A 20,831-nucleotide genomic window follows, 5' to 3' on the forward strand; every position below is an offset into this window, starting at 1 on the left:
TCTTTATTGTTTACCCTTCCCAGTGTGCGTTATTGGTCTCTGTAGAGTGTGTGTGTGGGTCGATCCAAGGCTGGGGACGTTCCTGGGATTTCCTCTATTAAAATAAATAGATCACCGTCACCTTTGACGGTGTGAATCTTAGCGGCCCCTGACCGCTACAAGCTATTGCTCCATCCTATTGAAACCAGGCATCCACCACATCCATTTCTTCCAGTTGGGGCTGCAAAAAGGTCTCTAGCATTTTAATGTAACGTTCTGAAGTGATGGTGACTGTTGCCCCTACCCCCTTCTCAAAAAAGTGAGAGCCTACAATGCCAAATTCTACAACAGTGCACCAAACTGTAAGATGCTCACTGTACAGGGGTCTTTGATGACGTTCACAAGTGTTGGTTTCAGCCCAATTGTGAACGTTTTGCCTATTTACACAGCCATTCAAATTGAAATGTGCCTTGTCTCTGCACATGATGATGGCATCTCGATGAATGGTTTGCAGAATGTTGGCACACAACTCTCTACGGCTCTCCCAGTCTGTCTCACTGAGTTCCTGCAATACTATCTTTTTGTATGGATGGAAATTAAGGTCCTCATGAAAAATCCTCCTCAAATATGTGTTGGAAATGCCAAAGTCAGAAGCATGTTTGCGCGCTGAACGTCTAGGAGACTGCAGAATTGATGCCCTTATAGCTTGCATGTTTTTAGGCGTTCGTACAGTTCGAGTACGACCTGGATATTTTCTGTTCAATGTCGTACCCATCTGTCTAAATTTAGCCACCCACTGGAGAATTGTTTTCCGATTTGGGATCTCACCGTTAGGAGGAATTCTGAAGTGCAATTCGGAAGGTGCGTTGCGTAGTGATGATGGATTTGTTGTTTTTGAAGAACACTTCGACAGCGAAAGCATGGTGCGCACTGGACCAAGGAATGTTGCCAACTGAAAACTACAAGGGATCACCTATCCCACTCTACCTCGCACAATGACCTTGAGAAATTTGGTACTTCATTTTGGCTCACGCTGTACATTAATTACATCTAATGCTATTATCAGAAATCCTATTTACTGTTCTCCAGGGAATACCAAGAGAAAATGGCTACTGTGTAATGTTTTACTTATTTTTTTCCTCTGCACAGATTTTCTTCTATTTGATAATTATGCATCTACTTTCTTTTTACAGAAATAATTTTCTATGTCATTTCATGTTGTGTACTGGCACCAGGGCACTCACTAATAACCAGACTATGCCTGTTTTCATCGGGATCCCAATGCAGTTATGAAAGTGGCATTAGTGTACTGTTTAAGATTAACATTTTTGCAATATTTTGTATTGCAACAAAAGTATTAAACTACATTCGTGTCATTCATTTCCTTACACTGTAATTTTGTCATCTTAAATTTCCATTCTGATGTGCCCACATAACAAAATGGATAGCTCAACGTACAGAAAGCAGCATCTTTGCAGGGTTCACTCCGAGTCTGGGCTTTTCGGGAAGTGGTTCCTAAGTTCAGTCCTGGAGGACCACTGTGGCTGCAGGTTTTTATACAAACAAATTTTACTTTTACTTGGACTCCTAATTTAATTCAACAACCTGTTATTGCCAGGTTCCTGTGTCTTAAAAAAAAATGGCAAGACTGGATTTGTAAATGTTTATTAGGAAGCCTTTATGCACGTTACATGGAGATACTTTCAAATGTTTTTATCTTTATGGTTTTTATCACCCTTATCATGATTTTCATTCCAGTTTTCCTGGTGTCCAGACCATTATCAACAACTAAGCACCCTAGTGATTGTGGCCACAGCCATTCACCATTCTGTGTTGTCTGTGCTGGGGTCTACGTCATTCATTGTTAATAGTCGTTATTAGAATGCAATTAACAGAGAAAAAAAACTGTGATTTATTATGAAAATTACACGATGGGTAAGTTCTATTGCAAAATTTCAGATGTTTCTAAATGTATTATAAATGTAAATCTCACACTACCGTGCTTTTTTGAATGCAAAATAAGAGGAGAGAAAAAATAAGACTAGCTAATTAAACAATGACAACAATTCAAGGTAAAGTTGATTGTGAAACCAATTGGAATGAAAACCTGCAACCACAGTGGTCTTCTAGGCTTGAACTTGGGAACCGTTGTTCTAGAGTGCTAAACCAGTTCAAAGTTAGGCTTTAAATGTAACCACTGTAAATACAAAAGCTAGAAACCACTGAACCATATGCCACTTCATCTCTTCTACACATCATTTATAAGCATGTATCACTCTTAGATTGTTCCTGAACATGTTCATAAAAATAAAATCCTTGTGTTCTGATACTGCTATTCTTATGTATGATTATGATTGTAATTTTTGTGTTGTATGAAACAGGCTGAGTGTAAGGTCATCCCCAACTTTTCAATCATAAACTTTTAAGGACATGCGCTCACCTAATTTTAACATGCATTGTTTTGCTGGAGGTCCAGCGAGAGCCACAATAAAGTTTAGTGTGTTGGTGGAACGTGGTGCACTCACAAAGTCCTCTGTATCCGAATTATAATAAGCTTACATGTAACCACTGTAATGAATGCCTAATTTCAAAGCTTGTTTTGTTAATACATAGATGACACCCCATACTGTGATAAAAGCCATCACGCTGTCATAGCTTAAGGTATCCTTGAGAGATAGTATGTGAACAAGAGGGATTGTTCTGACATTGAGATTGCTGCATGATGGATACCGTGTGCACTTCCTAAGCGAGTCAGGCATAATAACTGAAGAATATTAAAATGTATAAAAGCAGTAGGCTGATTTGGAAGCCTACTAATATAATTTTTCTTTTGCCTGTATTATGCAGATGTTGTTGCATGCTTTTAATATGAACAATTTCAAACTTGGTTAATCTTATGAATGGTCATGGAGTCCTCAGCCTATCCTGGCAGCAGCGGCCTCAAAGCAGGAAACAGCTGTCTTTTCAAATGAAGTAAATAATCTAGGCGTCTTGTGTGAAATAAGTGAATGAATGCTAACCAGGAATTGACTCCTAATATGAGGACTGCTCAACAATATACATATGGGCCTTGTCACTTTTCTTTGTCCCCTTGCAGTCCAGCTTTTGTAAAAAAAAAAAAAAAATCAACAATCACATCAACATGAATTTTAAAATGCACCAGTGAGCAGAAACTTGTGGTATAAGCATAAAAATACATGCCTTTGTGAAATGTTCTGCTATCGTACGGCTACTCTTCGCATGCACACAAGTAAAGTAGAATGCCCCCCAATCCACTAAGCAATTTCAGAAAACTGGTGCTCCATCCCAGAACAGACTAGCAGAGAGGTTATTGGAGTAAGAGAGGGAGAGGGAGGAAGGGAAGGGGGGGGTGAGGGGGGGTACAAAGAGAAGAGGGAGGGAGTGAGACTGCACTGCTGTGTGACTGGAAACTCTAATCACGCAACAAAGAACAAATTATTTGCCTTCTATAGAAAAGAAAGTCGGAGAGAGAGAGAATGGGGGCCGAGGAGAGGGGGGATGGGAGCGCATCTTTGAATCCTGATCCATTTTATATATTTACGAATTGTTTCAAAGATGCACATATAGTGTACTGCTAACCACTGTGTCTTTATGGAAAGCCTTTAACACAAAGGGGGGGGGGGGGGGGGGGGGGACGTCGTTCGTTTAAAATGCCGATAGCGGATTCCATTCTGATGCTCCAATCAATGTGTCATTTTAAAAGATACAGCCTCGTCCGGATATATATGGACATGCGGTATCTTTCATGAAGTGAGCAACTACGAATTCATACCAGATAGACAGTTCCCAGTCACCCCGAGTACCGTGCTGAATCTGACCCATTGCCACGTTTAGACTCCCCCAAAACCCCCCTCCCCTACGCTCGCCGTCTTTGCCTGTCACTGAGGCATCAGGAGTAAGGCAACATGGAGCTTCCGCAGCGAAGAACAAGAGGGGCGAGCGCCTAGGAAAACAAACGAAGGAACGAAGAACGCGCAGAAGGAACGTAAAAGGGGAACAGAGCCAGAGGAGGAACGTGGTTGCACTTTCTTATAATTCCGCAGTATCGGATTTGAATTCCTTGTGGATTATTCGGGGGTCTGCAGACGTGGCCGATTCAAGGTACCCCGCCCCCTACACCCACCTTTCCCCTACTCGCTTCCCCAGTCCATGCAACAGAAAATATCAAGGCTCTGAAAGTGAAAGAGCCTATATTTGGCCCGAATGTTCGGTTTAAGTCGGTTACCTCTTTACGTTTCCCACCACCTCCCTGACGGAATTCCACCTCAACGCGACCTGAGAAGAGTCGCTATTTACCTGGCATCCAAGGAGATGTGTTTCATTAATACACGTCTACCGAGGCATTTCTACAGATCACAATGGTGATGCACATCTCTGAATGTCTCGAGTCGTGTGTGGAAGCAGGTCTGACAAAAATGGACTTTAGTGACAATAAAGTTCAAGCTTCTGAAGACGTCTGAAGATATAATTCTGAAGCAAAAACACACACACACACACACACACACACACACACGCACGCACACTTCCGGATAAGAAAAAAGTGGATGCGCAGCCTGTCTCCGACCTGCATTCCCTCTGTCCGCCGTACATCGGCAGTGATTCGGCTCAACTCGGCTCGGTTCGGGTAATTTCGACAGGCTCCGTCTTAGGCACGGCACCGCAGGATGCAGCGACCGTCGAATAAGGCATTTTAAGAAAACCAGCCTTTAAAACATCAAGAACTCGCAGCCGTGTATTTTTACCTTTTAAATTACACGAAAAAGACTGCATGATATACATACGTGTTTACACGCAAATGGTTTAATATGTATATCGCTCCACGTATGAATTTCTCGATTCACCGCGGCGAGGAGTGGATGGAGCTGCTAGAAATGGATTTTGGAATAATTTTAACTGTGGTAAATATTCGGAGCTGTCTAGTTTTGAATCTGCAAATACAAGTGATTTGAGGGAAAGGAGGAAACTGATCCTTAAAAACAAATAATTAAATAAAGGAACTATTTTTTCGCGACGATGGATTGTGCTTGAAGGTCACGATTTCCAAGACCTGGCGAATGGAGGAAGACCGATCATCCTTTTAATTTAAAGATGACTTTAATTGCTAACTGATATCCAACTGAAATTACCTTTTTTTGCACTCGAAGACACCTGTTCGGCAGTCTGGACTTTAATTATACCTATCAATTTCGTTTTGGATGGCATTATTGAATTCATCTGAAGCTGCTCTCATTTCTTAAAATCACGTTTCGTATTTCATTTTTTTTTTTTTTGCATAGGACACCCGTTATCTGAATACAGTGCCTGAAGAGATTCGATTTAGATATCAGTGTTCATTTTTAGACGGTGGCTATTCTTTCATTAATTGTTTTCTCTCTCTCTCTCTCTTTCTCTCTCGTGCGCGCGCGCTCTCTCTCTCTCTCCCTCTCCCTCTCTTTCTCCCCTTCTCGCGCTCTCCCTCTCTCTCGTATTCCTACCGCTATGATGGCGAGGCTGCATTTTGTGATTTCTTAGCACAGGTTTGTTTGGATCTCATATCATTTTGTGCCTCTTTGCTGTGCGCGTCGATGTTTTATTTTGACTGCAGAGATAAAATAGCTGACACACTCGCCGAGAAAGAAAGATTTTCTAGTAGACTGGATATCGATTTTCAGTTATTTCGCATCTTTGCGTCCCATTTGTTACGTCGTCGATATTTTTGAGGACTTAGGTATTTCATACTCGCGGATGGGTTGATTAGTGGCCGTATTGCTGCCGAAAATATTTTTAAAAATTGCTGCTTGAGTTAATTTGAAGTCGGGTAGGAAACACCCCCCCCCCCCCCCCCTCCCCACCACCACCACCACCTTCCAGTCCCCCATGGAAAAAAAAATCAAATCGGTGGCCGTAGATGATAAACTGGCAACACTGCCAATTCATTGACGCGAGAGGTTTGATTTACCGTTGATTCTTAACGTGTGTTTTGATACATTTTGAAGGAAGATTTCACTATTAGAGATTTCCGTTGTCACGTATTATTTGCTATACCTGCTGTGATTAACTCTTACAGCGCTCCAATGCTTAGGTTGCTTGGCTGAAAGACTCATTATGCTGTCCAGTCATTGCACTTCTTAGCACATGCACTACACTGGCAGCTTCCATTCATCTTCTCACTATGTCATATTGTGGCTTTAAACTGACCGATGTGAAATAAATCCATTCCACCGAAAAATAACTATCTCGCAGTAATCTAAGTTTGAGGTGGATGGGGTTTGGAAAATTTCCAGATTTAAAAACCTCAAACCCTTAGAGTTGCTCGTGCTTATTTAAGCAACTAAATTCTTGGCATATGGAGGTCACAGTTAAAAATAGTCGTCATAATTTGGTAAGATGCAGACTGGGAGAAAAGTGACTAGAATTCCAGGAGGGAGAGCTGGATCGCTATGATGAGTTAGTTACAGATTCCATTCTTTCTTTTTCTTTTTTCTTTTTCTTTTCTTTCTTTACAGATAGATTCTAATTGGAAGTTCTTGATCACATCATTGAAATTGTGTGTTGTTTGATGTGCCCCCCCCCCCTCCCCAAATAGATAGGGTTATGAATATTAGAGAATGAAGTTCTGTGAGACAGCAGGCTGTTGAATCATTTCTTCCGTTTCTGGATCTGAAGTTGATTTTCTTTATTCATCCCTGAAAGTTTATCATTATTATTATTAGTATTATTATTATTATTACCACCGGGTGGGGATGGAACAAGGAGGCGGGATATCAGTCGGATCTGATCTCAAAAGGCACCACCCCCCCTCTGCCTTTGCTGCTGCTGCTGCTTCTGCTGCTGAGACACAAAATGGTGAGTGATCTCCATAGGCAACTAAGGCTGTTTTAGTCTTAGTACTAGCGACGTGGTGAAGGAGGTTTGAGCTAGTGATTTACCTCAGAAACACAGAGACAGAAGATGGTGGTGATGCTGTTATTTGTTGGGGGGGGGGGGGGGGGGGGGGGGGGTCTGGGGGAGTGTAATTCCGGCTGTTTATTTGCTAGAGGGATTTGCTTCTTCATTTTCTTGTTATGTATGAGAGAAGATGGAGAACCTATGGTGGGGGGGGGTGCAGTTTCTGAATATGAGGAGGTGTTACAGAGTTGGGATACTGGTTGCTCTTATAATGAATGAAAGGCTTAATGGTGATGAATTTTTCCTCAACCCCCTTTCTCCCAACAACCCTCACCCCCACCACACACACACACCAACACAAAATGGTGCATGTAAAGGCTGGGTTAAAATGGAATTGTAAATGATTTTTGCGTGATGATTTTTATCCTGTTGTATTTCTAAAAAAACTGTTTCAATTCTGATGCCACCATTATACTATAGGTTGCAAAAGACAAGGTAGACCTTTATGGCGGCTTAAGGAGTATAAGGTTCTGCATTTCAGTATTAAAGGGTAAATCAGTGTCTGTGGAGACCAGGGGTATGAAGAATGGCAATGTCTGATGACACGTTATTGAGGAGGCTGAGGGTGTTTGGCAGGACAAGGTTGTGTGTGAGTGGACAGTCAAGAAATCTGACATGACAAGGTGTAGAAGGCTGTGTCATTTAGAAGCAATGCTCAGACATTCATACTTTTTCTGTAGAGAAGCAGCTGGAGTTATTTTGTCTGGATTTGTGCCTAGCTGTTTCTGCTCAAGTACTGCTTTAAGGTGGATGCAAAGTGAGAATTTTCCTTTATTGTTGCACAGTATACATGGAAATAGAAGTTATAAAGGACAGTGCCATCAATAGATGTTCTATGACTCACACAGAAGACATCTTTAGATTTCTGCGGTAATGGCAGATATTTCAGAAGATACCCTACTTAGCAGATCTGTGTCTCTCATGGTAAATGTCAGATGGAGAATCAGTATGTGGTGAAAAGAGAGCCTGTGTTAAAATGAATAAAGAAAAAAAGAAGGGGCATGATCTTGACAAGATAATTTTATAGAAATCCATAAAGGATGGATGACGATGAGGAGGAGGAGAAGGGAGTGATATGAACTACAGGTTTTTGTTGGTGAGGCTGTGATTGCACAGGTGTGTAAGAGTTAGCCATGAGGAGTATGTTAGTCCACTCACATGAGCAGGTTTATGTAAAAGTGATGAGAAGGGAAGTGCAAACTGGACATTTGGAGAGAAAATTAAAGCATAGCACGACTTTGTCAGGGCAGGTGATTGGGCTTGTTTTAGTTAAGGAGGAGAGTAGACCAGGACCTGCTAAACCATCTTACATGGTCTGAGTGGTTGAACAGTTTGGTATTTAAAGAAAGAGTACCAACTTGGCCTGGATTGCTGAATGCGCTTATGTAATAATGAGACCAACAGGTCAAACAGATGGAATGTCCCAGTCTGCCATCGTTAATCAGACGTCTATATAAGCAATGGAAGAAAAGCGACTAGATATTTGAAAAGGGTTTCACAGATTGGAGGACACATCTTGACTTAAGAAAAGTGTTTATATATTTTCATACAACAAATAAGAGAGAAATTGAACTTGGAAGATAGGCCAGGGTGACAGGATGTGGGTCAAAGAGACATAGAGAAGAGAAGTAGTATCCTGAGAATTGAGAGGAGATGTAGATTGAAAAGATGTGGCATATGTATGAGAATCGGAAGCAACCGAGACATGGGGCGCAGATTCATTTTGAATAGATTGTAGGATAAACTTGTACTGTACATGAAATTTTGTTTGTAGAATATGGTCGATCTGAACAGATTTATTTAAAAGTGGTGTGTGGTGAAACACTCCTCTCTCCTGGAGGTTGTTCTGACACCAAAACTAACCCATGGATGATATTTATAAGCCATTCCCTGGCAGTAGCCCATGAAACATGGAGTAGGGGGCCAAGTTGGGTCAAGGCCTTAACTGATACAGATATAGTGTAGTCAACATTTTCAGAATTTGGGAGGCGAGTGTGAAAGTCGTCTTGATATATCAGCTACTGTGTTAATGGTGGGCAAGGGATTATGTCACCCCAGTTGATATTTTGGGAACAGGGCCTCTGAAGTCAGACTTGGTGGCACTGCCTGCATTGTTTTATCTCTTCTTTGTCAAATACTTTGTGTTCTCTTTTTGATTATACTCCCTTGTGTAGTTGATTATTGAAGCAGCCATTTTCAGCTTCAGTGGCACTTTATGTTTCTGGGTCAATGTGGCATACAACATGATTTTTGTGGAACAAGTAGGATGAATGTCCTGATCTGCTTAATTTAATTTGTGTATATACATATCAGAGATAAGAGGGGTTCTAACGAAGGAAAGGTCATCATGTTTTCACAGATGAGACAAGACAGGGAATGTACCTTTCAGAGATGTACAGGCTTGTGTATTTCAAGAGTAAATGGCTTGGTCATTGGCGAACCAGTTCAACCTGAAGGGATGGAAAGATACACTTTGACAGAATATTTGAGTAAGTTTAGTTTGAAGTGACATACCTCGAACAAGTGTATGTGGAAAGGTTAGCTGGAGAGACTTGGCAGGAATACATGGATGCATCTTTGTTATGTGTAAGAACTCAGCAAATGCAGCTGAGTGGAGACATGAACAGGTTTATAGATTAGAGATAAGAGAAAGAATCTGTTCAGTATATCTTTTTTAATTTAAAGGGGATGAACAATGAACTTGGAATTGATTTTAAAATATCTTTTTTTTAGAAAGCCCTGGACAGAATGTGTGTGTACAAAAGAGATGGGAGGAGAGGCTGGGTTTGAGTAGATGATATGTCCATTTAATTCATGAAGAGGTGTCCTGTCTATCAGGCCTGATTTGAAATAATGGAAGGATAGCCTTGTACTAAACAGTTAATGCTTGCTTTGAAAGATACATATATAAACATGGATTCAAATGTATATATCATAGACTTTTGACCATTCTGGAGATGAATGCATGTTTATTTCATTAAAGATAAGAGGATAAATAATACATTTTTGACGTAGGTTCAGGATGTTTCTAGAGTTTAAATAGATGATGAACCTGGTCTTTGATAGGCAACTTAGAAGGAAGGTATCACGATTTATTAAAAAATAGTACATTTTAGAAGATGTGACTTTAGACTTGCAGTGTGTACTTCCATATATCTGCTTAGAAGAAAAAAGATAATGCCTGAACAAATGTGTATAGAAAAATAGGTTTATGAGGTTTAAGAAAAAGTGATTGAGTTTATTTAGAAGAGAAATGAGGCAAGACCTGCAGTTGCTGGACAACCAGATCTATATAGGAGAGGCCTGGTCTAAACATGTATGTGAGCTTTTTTACAAGATCCTGTAGATGACACAGGAGAAGAGCTGTGAACTGGACAACTGAGCTGAATGTTGGAAGGAGAGAGGGAGAGTGTTAAACCAGGGTGCGTCCTCTTTCATAGGAGAAAACAGATTAGATGATGCTTCATTTGGGTAAAAAAAAGTGTGTAAATATTTGATAATCTTCTCTTGGACCTTGTAAAAGAAAGGAGTAGAAGAAATAAAAAAGAGATTTCCGGGAATTTAAGAATATGTAAGGAATTAAGCATTGCTTGGTTAGGTAGTATTGATAAAGAGACTCAAAAATACAAAGTTAAGAAAACAGCCTGTGTCACAGAGTACAGGGGATATGGCATGTGAGTGGGTGAGAGGGGAGGAGGTGGAGAGGAAAATAAAAGATGGTGGTATTTGTAAGAGAAAAAGGGAGTCAGTGCTTTACCCTGTGTGTGAGAGAGTATTTCCATGACAACCCCATTGTAATGGTGGGAAAGAGTGGAAGGGAATGTGAATGGGAATAGAAGGGAAGGAAGGAAGATTAAAAATCAGTGAGGGAGAGAGAGGCATGGAGAACCTGAAGAAACAGGGAACACAGAGAACTGAAGAAAGCAGGAAACGAGAAACAGCACATGAAAAATGAAAGACAGAGAGCGAAAGCCTTTGTGCTTGAAAGAAAAGGGAAAGCTGTATGTAATTTATGAAAGCTGAACATACAGTGAGAGTGTGGGAACACAAAGGAACTGGGATACTGGATTCTGTGGGGGTTGAGACAGGCAGAAAGTGTAGGTTGATACTTGATGAGGGAAGTAAAAAAAATGATAATTTCCTTAAATGGCTTAGTGTGGGTGAATATGGGTGGAAGCAGCCATATAGGGCCTCTATATTCAATACTATCATCATGGTAGAGGGTAATGAGGCAAAGTTTTTCTGTTTTTAGAGCTTGCTTGCTATTATGTATACAGCAGCAAAATTGCGAATTCTCCATCTCTGCTGTCCCGTTTTTAATGCTGCCCATGCAATAGATTTGGTTGCCTTTTCCTTCTTGCTGTCAGTTTAATTCCAAGATAATGGAGTTAGTGTAATGGTGTGTAACAGAGTGTAATTTGTGGGAATCTTGATTGGGGGCAGCTCCTTAGTATTAAGTAAGATTTGGCATTATATATACTAGAATCCAATTCAGAATGGTGAGGTGAATTCCTTGCAGAGTCTGGTCTTTCTGTGACCATCCTGTGTATGCTGTTAGTTTTTTCTAGTTGTTCATGGTAAAAGGTTCTTTATTCTGAATTATGTATATTTACAGTACGTCTGTCAAGCTTTAACTCTTTCTTTCTTCTTTGCTTTTTTCCCAGTAACTTACAATTGCTCTGCCTCTCTAACTCTTTGCTGTTCAAACCAGTGAGGGGACATGAAGATATGGAAATGTCTCTTGCCACGGTAACCGTGTCCGTAAAGAAGCCTGTTCCTTCTCCACACCTTCCTGCTTGAGGTGTCTCCTCCTCTTCCTGTTTTGTTGTCTTGTTGCCGTGGCGAGATGTGAGTGGGGGCTTCGCCATGTCCCTCCCCTTGCAGCTGTTCCAAACCAGGCAAGTCGTGTGATTTGCACCCCCGAGATCTACAGGAAGTGCCTGAGAGTATCTCTGTCAACACACGGGTACTTGAACCTACAGGAGGAATGCTATACAGGAGAGTGGGTTTTTTATTTCTGTAGGGAGTTTCAGAGACATTTAGTATCTTTAGATATTCCAATGTAAATTCTCTCTACCATCCTTTATTTCTTCGTATCTACTGATCGGTGCATCTTATAGTGTGGCATATCATTTCAAGTCAAAGTCATTCTGATTTTTCTATCTGGCTGTTTACTTCTCTTGTTGTTTCCTTTCCGTGCAACTCTCTCTCTCCTCTGTCATTATCTCATGCATTTCAAGATGACTGTCTTTTAGGCCCCTCACTGATAACACTTTCTTCTTTTCCCATCAGGTAATTCGGACAGATACCTTCAAACACTTGCGGCACTTGGAGATTCTGCAACTGTCAAAGAACATGATCCGAACTATTGAAGTAGGTGCATTCAATGGCCTGCCCAATCTCAACACCCTTGAACTCTTTGACAATAAACTAACGCTGGTGCCCACGCATGCATTTGAGTATCTGTCTAAGCTGCGGGAATTGTGGCTGAGAAACAATCCCATTGAAAGCATCCCATCGTACGCTTTCAACCGCGTGCCATCACTGCGGCGTCTGGACCTGGGCGAGCTTAAGAAGCTGGAGTATATTTCAGAAGCTGCCTTTGAGGGTCTAGTCAATCTACGATATCTGAACCTTGGCATGTGTGGACTTAAGGACATTCCCAACCTCACACCTCTTGTGCGACTTGAAGAGCTGGAATTATCTGGGAATCGGCTAGAAATTATTCGTCCCGGATCCTTTCAGGGGCTTGTGGCACTGCGCAAACTCTGGCTGATGCATGCACAGGTATCAGTCATAGAACGAAATGCCTTTGATGATCTCAAAAACCTGGAGGAACTGAACCTTTCCCACAACAACTTGCATTCTCTTCCCCACGATCTATTCACACCACTTCACCGCCTGGAAAGGGTGCATCTCAACCATAACCCTTGGATCTGCAATTGTGATGTGCTGTGGCTTAGCTGGTGGCTGAAGGAGACAGTGCCAAGTAATACTACCTGTTGTGCCCGTTGCCACGCCCCTCCGCTTTTGAAAGGAAGATACATTGGTGAATTGGACCAGAGTCACTTTACTTGCTATGCCCCAGTGATTGTCGAACCACCTACAGACCTGAATGTAACTGAGGGCATGGCAGCAGAATTAAAATGTCGAACGGGAACAACAATGACATCTGTAAACTGGTTGACCCCAAATGGGACCCTGATGACTCATGGGTCATATCGGGTGAGAATCTCTGTGCTGCATGATGGGACTCTTAACTTCACCAACGTGACAGTGCAGGACGCAGGCCAGTACACTTGCATGGTGACCAACTCAGCAGGCAACACAACTGCCTCAGCTGTGCTGAATGTTTCAGCCGCTGATTCTGGCAGTAGTTTTAGTTACTTCACCACAGTCACTGTTGAGACGGAGTCAAATGCGAGGGAGGGTGCTGTACGACAGGACACAAATGAGTCCACTGTACGATTTAGTAGACCCACCCCCTCTGAGAGCTGGGAAGGCTGGGGTCCAACTTCTGCAACAACCACATCACCCCGCTCTACACGATCGAATGAACGGGCTTTCACTGTGCCCATAACAGTAGTGACAGAGAGTTTTTCAGGCTTGGATGATGTGATGAAAACCACCAAGATCATTATTGGCTGTTTTGTGGCCATCACTTTTATGGCAGCTGTGATGCTGGTGGTCTTTTACAAACTCCGAAAGCAGCACCAGTTACATAAGCATCATGGGCCTGCACGAGCCATTGAGATTGTCAATGTGGAGGATGAGCTTACAGGAGGTGCGACTGCTGGAGGAGGCAGTGTGGGGGGCATTTCTGGGGGCACGGGACTCTTACATGGAAGCGGCGGCACCCTCAGACTTCAGTCTTCACATTCCCAAGAGGGCAATGTGATGACCTTGCCTTCCATTGCACGTTCTGATCACCTCAATCACTACTACAAGGCCCATTTTAACAATAACATCCTCTCTAGTCGCAGCAGTGCTCTCTCAGGGGGCTTGACCTCAAACCTGCTGTCATCATCTTCAGCCAACACCAATCCACTCACCTCCCCTTCCCTCATCCTCCAGGGACCGAAGAGCAACTCAGTGACATTGAACTCCATTCATGAGCCCTTGCTCTTCAAGAGCAGCTCCAAGGAGAATGTCCAGGAAACTCAAATTTAGCTGCTGCTGGGATGTAGATTGATTAAAAAAGGGAGGGAGAGAGTGATTTGGGAATGGTGCATGTACAGGAGCTGGGGTAGAAACTGAGACAGAACAGCAGTGGGAAGAATATCAAGAGTATTTGGCATCCTGAGGCAATCAAGAAAGCTTTCACTAGACGCACACATGCTTTCCACACACTCCCACGCTCCACCGTGGTGCAACTAAACCCTTACCGTTTTGATATAGTCATTGGTGGGGTGATAGGCATTTTCTTAAGAGTGAGAGGTTGGTAATGCTAAAGGCCCACAGTGAAGAAGAAGAGAGAGGTACACCTACATGAACCAAGCCAAAATTGCCTTGTTTCCTGGGGAAGTATCCCCTTGTTTTATTATGTGTTTACTGGTAAGATTTCAGTTGGACAGTAAGATGGGAAAGAGCAAATAATGCTGGATTAGTCTTATGAATTCTGCTCTTTATTATTGATGCCCTGTACATCCTCTGAATTTAGCTTAGGGGTCTTTTGGTAAATTCATGTCTTGTTAGTTAGTACAGGTTTTGACCTCTTCTGGGAAATACAGCATCAAGAACTCAGGAGGGATTGTCAGATGCTTGCAATGCAGAGTTCAAAGATCTTGTCCCAAGAAACATAATTTAGCAAAGGTCCATCACTCCCTCATGCTCCTTCCCTCTTGCCTCCCATTTTTGCATATGCAGGAGATTTTATGCTCTTGCCCTCCTATACATATTCTTGTAATTCATGTTTTACATACCATGCCAGATGCTTGAGAAAATGTAGCCCTGAGATGACATGGGATGAAAGGGGATTGGTGGACTGGTAAAGTGCAATATGGTGATATGTTTCTGTCTTACTGTCCTTTTGGCCGTGGAGTTTTCCAATCAGGTGCCGCTGATCCTATGAAAACTCTGCTGTAGTGGCGACTTGTTTTCTGGGACACATTGACAATGGTTCGGGAAGAACAAGGGCCGCCGCATAAGACTCTGTATCAGTCTGAACATCGGCTATTGTGGGCACACAACAACCTGAGAGCAAATTTCATCACAGGTACAAAAGAGTAAAGAGAACTTACAAAAAAACAAAATGTAATGGAAGGTGGAAGTACTTTGAGCCGGTGTTAACTTCAGTTGTGCCAAGACATTATTATTATCATTATTTTAAAATTTTTACTTTTGGAAAAATTAAGATGTGCACAAAATATTAAATATGGCTGATTTCTTGTGAATTTTGGGAACAGCAAAAAAAAAAAAATGACACAATTACCTTTTTACTGGATTTTCTTTTTCCGTGACAAAAAAAAAAATCAAACAGAAGGAATTCTTCAAATTCAGGAAAAACAATCCCTGCCCCCTCTCACAACAGCGAATGATGAACACAAAGAAAAAGACAAAAATAACATAACAGATAAGTTAATCTTGGTCTGGGAAATTTGAATGATAGAATTCCTCAGCCAAACTGAAAATGTGAATGAACAGACCTGGGAGTATTATGAAGCTGTGCTTTGTTTCTTTGGACCCGAATGTAAGAAGAGGACAGCTCCCAGGTCAATTTGTGTTTGCTTTGCTCATAATCTGAGTGACTAACATGAGCTGTTGCTCCAGACACCTGTCCAGCCCAGTTCCGCCAGCACTGGATACAACCAAGCTCATTCGGGACCTGTGAACAGCGTCTCCTATGGAGGGAGGCTTCAATCTTAGACTCTGGATTGGGGGTGGGCTCTTAAGAAAGTGTTTAAATTTTTTTTGGTCCATTTTTGGTGAATTTTTCTTATTTTGAAATTTTTGAATTCTTTGTAATTTGTTGTGTTTTTCTTTTTGGCTCTTTCATTTTTCATTCTGAATGGTTTTGTTACAGAGCTGAGAGTGAAGAATACCTTGTGAATGTTTTTGTTAATATTTTTTTCTCTTAATTCATTGATAGTATCAGTTAGTCCATTTATTATAAGGACAGGGTCATTAAGAATATTCTCTTAAAAAAAAAAAAAAAGTACTTGCAAGAAGTGCATCAATTAGGCCTTTATTCCCAGGATGTGCATCAGTTAGGTTTCTATGTACAGGAAGTGAGTCAATAGAGACCTTTGGCAGGAAGGCTGAAATTCTGGAAAACTGAGCACAGTGCTAGCATATTATTAGAGAGTGTGGTATTTGTTGGCTGCTCGGAGGGTGACTGGTCATGTCCCCTCTCTGCCCCTTATCAAATTCCATATGTGTTACAGAAGCTCTCTGTTAATGATGGAGCCCTATTGATTCAATTTGTTTCTCTGCTGGGCCTTAGTAATTTCTTTCATTTGGAATTTCTTGTTGAGACTTGCTACCTACCTGCACGTATATTTGCTTTCTTGCCCCAATGGTGAAAGGGACCTTCCATCTATCTGGTTTCCTGATTATCAATTGCATTTTTCACAATGAACACAGAATTTGCTCCCCTGCTACAGTACCGAACACCTCACGCGGATTGGGAAGCTGCTTTTTTCTCCTTCTGTAGCTCAGACCTGCTGGTCATGTTCTCAAATGGAAGGGAAGCTGCTTCTCATTGGCTACAGGTCAAGCTTAGATTTTTTTTTTCTTTTAATAGGGTAGAGAAAGCAGTAATATGGGGGTGGCGGTGGGTGGTTAGTGCACATGCAGTATTTCAGTGCTTGGAATATGTTAAGAAAAGTTGGTGAGTTGGACTTGAGAAGGCTGCGGTCTCCTGTCCTTGTGGCAGAACTCTCATGTGGTGCTTTTACGTGTGGTGCCTCTCTTGTCCTCTGGGTACATCTCCACCTCTGCCTCTCTCGTTTCATGTGTGCATATCATCCCCGTGCTCATCAGTGGCACATGTAACTTGTATCGTAGTTAATCCAGTGGTGGCTCCTAGGCAATACTTTCTCTACAGATTTAACCCCCAAGCCTTCCCTTTGTTGTTGCTTGCATATTTAAAATCGTTTCTGCCAAAATGCCCTTTGCTTTCTTTGTATTGTGTGGAAGCCTGCTGTCAGTGCTCATCTGGTGCCTGGTGGGATTATAAGGAAGCATGTCCATGTGGGGTTTGTGCTCTTCAAAAGAACAGAGCAAGATCCAGCTATACATGATTTGCCTTTGAAGCAGGTATTACAAATAAGGGCATCCCTTTCACCCATTAAAAACAACAGAAAGAAATAGAAATGACTTAACCTGGCCTGGAATAAACACTAAACTTTGTTACATGCAAGATCCAGCCCTTTTAGATCTAGATCTTGTGTGGCACAAATTTTGTAATTTTGATTTGATCAATTTCCTAGAATTTCATTTTATTATTTCAAAGTTCAGATAAGTAATTAAAAAAACAAAACTCATTGAATGGTAATAAACCAGATAGTTTGCAACACACAGAATTATTATAATTGGGGCCCTTCCCCGATTTCCCTAGTGCACATTAACCTGGTTTAAGCTTCACCTCGAGTTAATCACTAGCAGATTTTCTTTTGAGGATTGTTAAATAGGTTTCATCTAAAGTTATAAATGATGCTGAACCTAGCAGCTCCAATCACAACTCTCCACCGGAAGGATCCCAGCAGGCTTTGAATGCTGGCTAAGATGGGACAGGCCACCTTGTCATGGAAGTATTAGCTTAAAACAAGTAAAAAAAATCAGCTAGAAGAGAGAAAACTTGCTTTCCAAAGGCATTTTACTTAGTCACTTCCATCCATGTGCAAAGGAATTTTAAGATGCCTAAGTCACCAAATCCATGCATGTCTCCTCCCCACGAATAACTAAATTGGGAAAACTGATGGGTGGATGTTGTAATCTCCAGTACTTTTCAACATAATGAAGGAACTGGCTTAGGATGGGGCCGCTGTCCACCACAGAGTCGCACAGTGGCCAGTGTAGAGATGTTAATGGACCTGTCGGCGTGTCTTTGGGCTGTGGGAGGACAGGGCATGCAAACCCTGCGAGAACAATGACCATTTCACATAGCAGGCTCCGCACCATCAGAACACCGTTACTCAACTAATGTTTGTTTTCATTTTGTAACTTTAGTTGCAGGTAGAATCCCAACACAAAACTTTCAGTGTGTTAGGCAATTTTCAGAACCGATATTGTAACAGCAGTCATCTCAAATGCAGAGGCAATGGTTGGATTCAAACTGATGACCTAATGGTTTTCCAATCAAGTTCCAACCTATTTTAAAATGATACAATATCTATTGCCAACCCTCCACCACCTCACTCACCATGCAGGGGCCACCACTGGTCAGCACCAAAATGCTGGCTTTGGAGTAGGACTGATTGTTTTTTTCATTATTATTATTATTATTTTTTTAACCAAAGAACCCCATTTGCAGTAGGCATAACAAGTAAGCAAGGCTCAGGGTCATCAGAGTAATCCTCGTAGTTTTAGAATGTTACAGGAGATCTTTTTGTACCCACCCCTTGTACTTATCCATTTAATTTCAGGCCTGCTGAGGGCACAGAGAGGAGTAAAACAAACTAGTGGGGGAACATTTATTATTTTATGTTGCTTTATTTTTAACTAGGAGTATTATTATTACATTTCTATATATTAAAATATATAAATATTATATATGATATATAAAATTTGTTATTTTTTGCAGCAATATTGGTTCTGTAAAAAGAAGCCCTCCCACTTCCTGCTGCTGGGCAACAGCCATTCAGCTTGCTATGTTTCCTCAAAAATATTAATTTATATTTGATAACATGTCTTGGAATTGAAGACATAGACACATGCGCACACAGTCAGACATAACATGCATATATATATAGATTTATATTTTAAAATATAGAAATATATATTCCCTACTTTTTAAGGGGCATAAGGACACATTGGAAAAATGTATTATTTTCCTATTTTTCTGGTCAATTGATGCACTGTCATTTTCAAAGGCTGACATACTTTTTGTGCTCCGATGTTTTTGCCCCTTCACTCCACATTTCCTGTTTCCCCTCCTCCACTATTTTGTGACCAGGGACCCTTCAATAGGACAGGTGACAACAGTTTGAGGTGGGTTTGCTCCGGGTCCAGTAGTTTCAGGGATTAGGATGAGGAAAAAAGGGTTAAACACCGAAAGGGAATAAAGAGAACAGAAAAATCTGCTTGTGCTCAGTTCAGTCACACAGAGCAATTCCAGTCAAGTGTCTTACTCTCAACTGCTTGTGCCAAATGAATGCCAACCTGTCCCATCACTGCTAGTGTGCCAACAGGCAGCATTGCCCATGTGCCAATAGCCATCTTTACCAATCTGTCCTATTGTTATTTTTTAGTCAATTGAATGTTACAGCTAGAAAAAAAATTGTGTGTTATGTGCCAAATGTACTGCAAAGTGGTACCTTAGGGGTGAGGCTCATTCAGGAGTGGAATAATATATATATATATATATAAAATATGTTTTATATATATATATATATAAAATATGTTTATATATACCCTTGAATAGTCCTCCAAAGCTTGAAATGTTATAATGTGCCAAACCTGCCAAAATGACACTTCAGGGAGAGGGATATACAGCTCATGCAAGCCAGTCTCATTCTCCATTCCCTTTCCCCACCTCTCTATCACAGTACACTTGATTTGTTTTTTTGTTTTATTGGTGAACCCCAAAATACCTTTCTTTGACTCGGCACAGGGGTTTGAGCTATTCTGCTTGTGAATCATCACTGACTGTGCACCAGACATGTCCAGGGTCCCAATGCTTTGCCGAGCCAACAGTGAGGCAGCTCTGTCTCCTGACCACTAAAGACAGTGTTAATAGAATCTGCCGAAAATGATGTACCAGACTAAACTGTTGTTTTTGGTTGTGTTCTCTTTTTTAAATAAATAAACAAATTAAAAGAAAGAAAATGTGGATTTTGAAGATTATATGTTTTTATGAGGTAGACATTTCATTTACTGGCTTAACTGAGATCTGTATAAAGAATGACATGCTCATTGCCCAAGCCTGATGATTTAAAATTGGCCAAAATGGCCACTCCTGCAATGAGGAAAGGCTGAATTTGAACTGAGCAGCCTGAATGCCATCCAGCCTGTGTGTGTTCTGACCCTGTTTTTTTCCAGTAAAGAATTGTAGGGAGTATGAGGACTAATCTTGACAGCAGTGGCCACAATACAGATCCAGTCATGGGGCTGGAGGCCAAGCTGTCCAGTCACACTTTCGCATACGGCCATTTTATAGTTTCTTATTGACTTAAAGGACTGCCCTTTGACTGTGTGAGAAACCTTGAGTCACTCTGGGTAAAGGGTAAATGTGGAAATTATCCATACTGAAAATCAACTGCGAGCCGGCTTTGTAAGGGTTACGCCAGCCTAGAGCCCATTCTCACAATGCTTGCTGCGCTTGCACTACAAAAACTAGACAAGTACTTCAGCCACCTCACTAAAATGAGCAAAAACTATCTAAAAGAAGTGCCAAGGCCAGCCATTAGCAGACTTAAGGTGACCAATAAACCATGGAATTGATCAGGCTGTTTATAATATCAGCTGTTAGGACTTAAATTATAAATGGAATGGCTAAATAAAACAGTTTGGAAAACAGTAAGCCACCCTAATTTGGGGGTGTTCATAAGAAATGTGGTGTTTTACTTCATGAGGTAGAAGTACATAAACAAGAATAGTTGAATCAGATATTTATAATGTGTGGTTTCAATTTAAACGTTTAAAGTCTAAATATTTTCGATTGCAATAGGAATTTTGAGAAGTCCATAGAGGGCTAGATCCGGGATCAAAAATCACATCATATTTGTAATAATGACATTGACATA

General features: G+C 41.2%; 1 protein-coding gene across 1 annotated transcript; it reads left to right on the forward strand.

The window, feature by feature from the left end:
• Positions 1-1,910: 1,910 nt before the first annotated feature.
• Positions 1,911-19,914, forward strand: lrrc4ba (leucine rich repeat containing 4Ba). The gene is given in 4 exon segments (XM_051934311.1): positions 1,911-1,914; positions 11,781-11,893; positions 11,895-11,914; positions 12,210-19,914. Coding segments are annotated over 4 exon segments (2,025 nt in total). The 3' UTR covers positions 14,098-19,914.
• Positions 19,915-20,831: the final 917 nt, after the last annotated feature.

The sequence above is a fragment of the Erpetoichthys calabaricus genome, chromosome 11 (assembly GCF_900747795.2).
Source record: "Erpetoichthys calabaricus chromosome 11, fErpCal1.3, whole genome shotgun sequence".
NCBI lineage: Eukaryota > Metazoa > Chordata > Cladistia > Polypteriformes > Polypteridae > Erpetoichthys > Erpetoichthys calabaricus.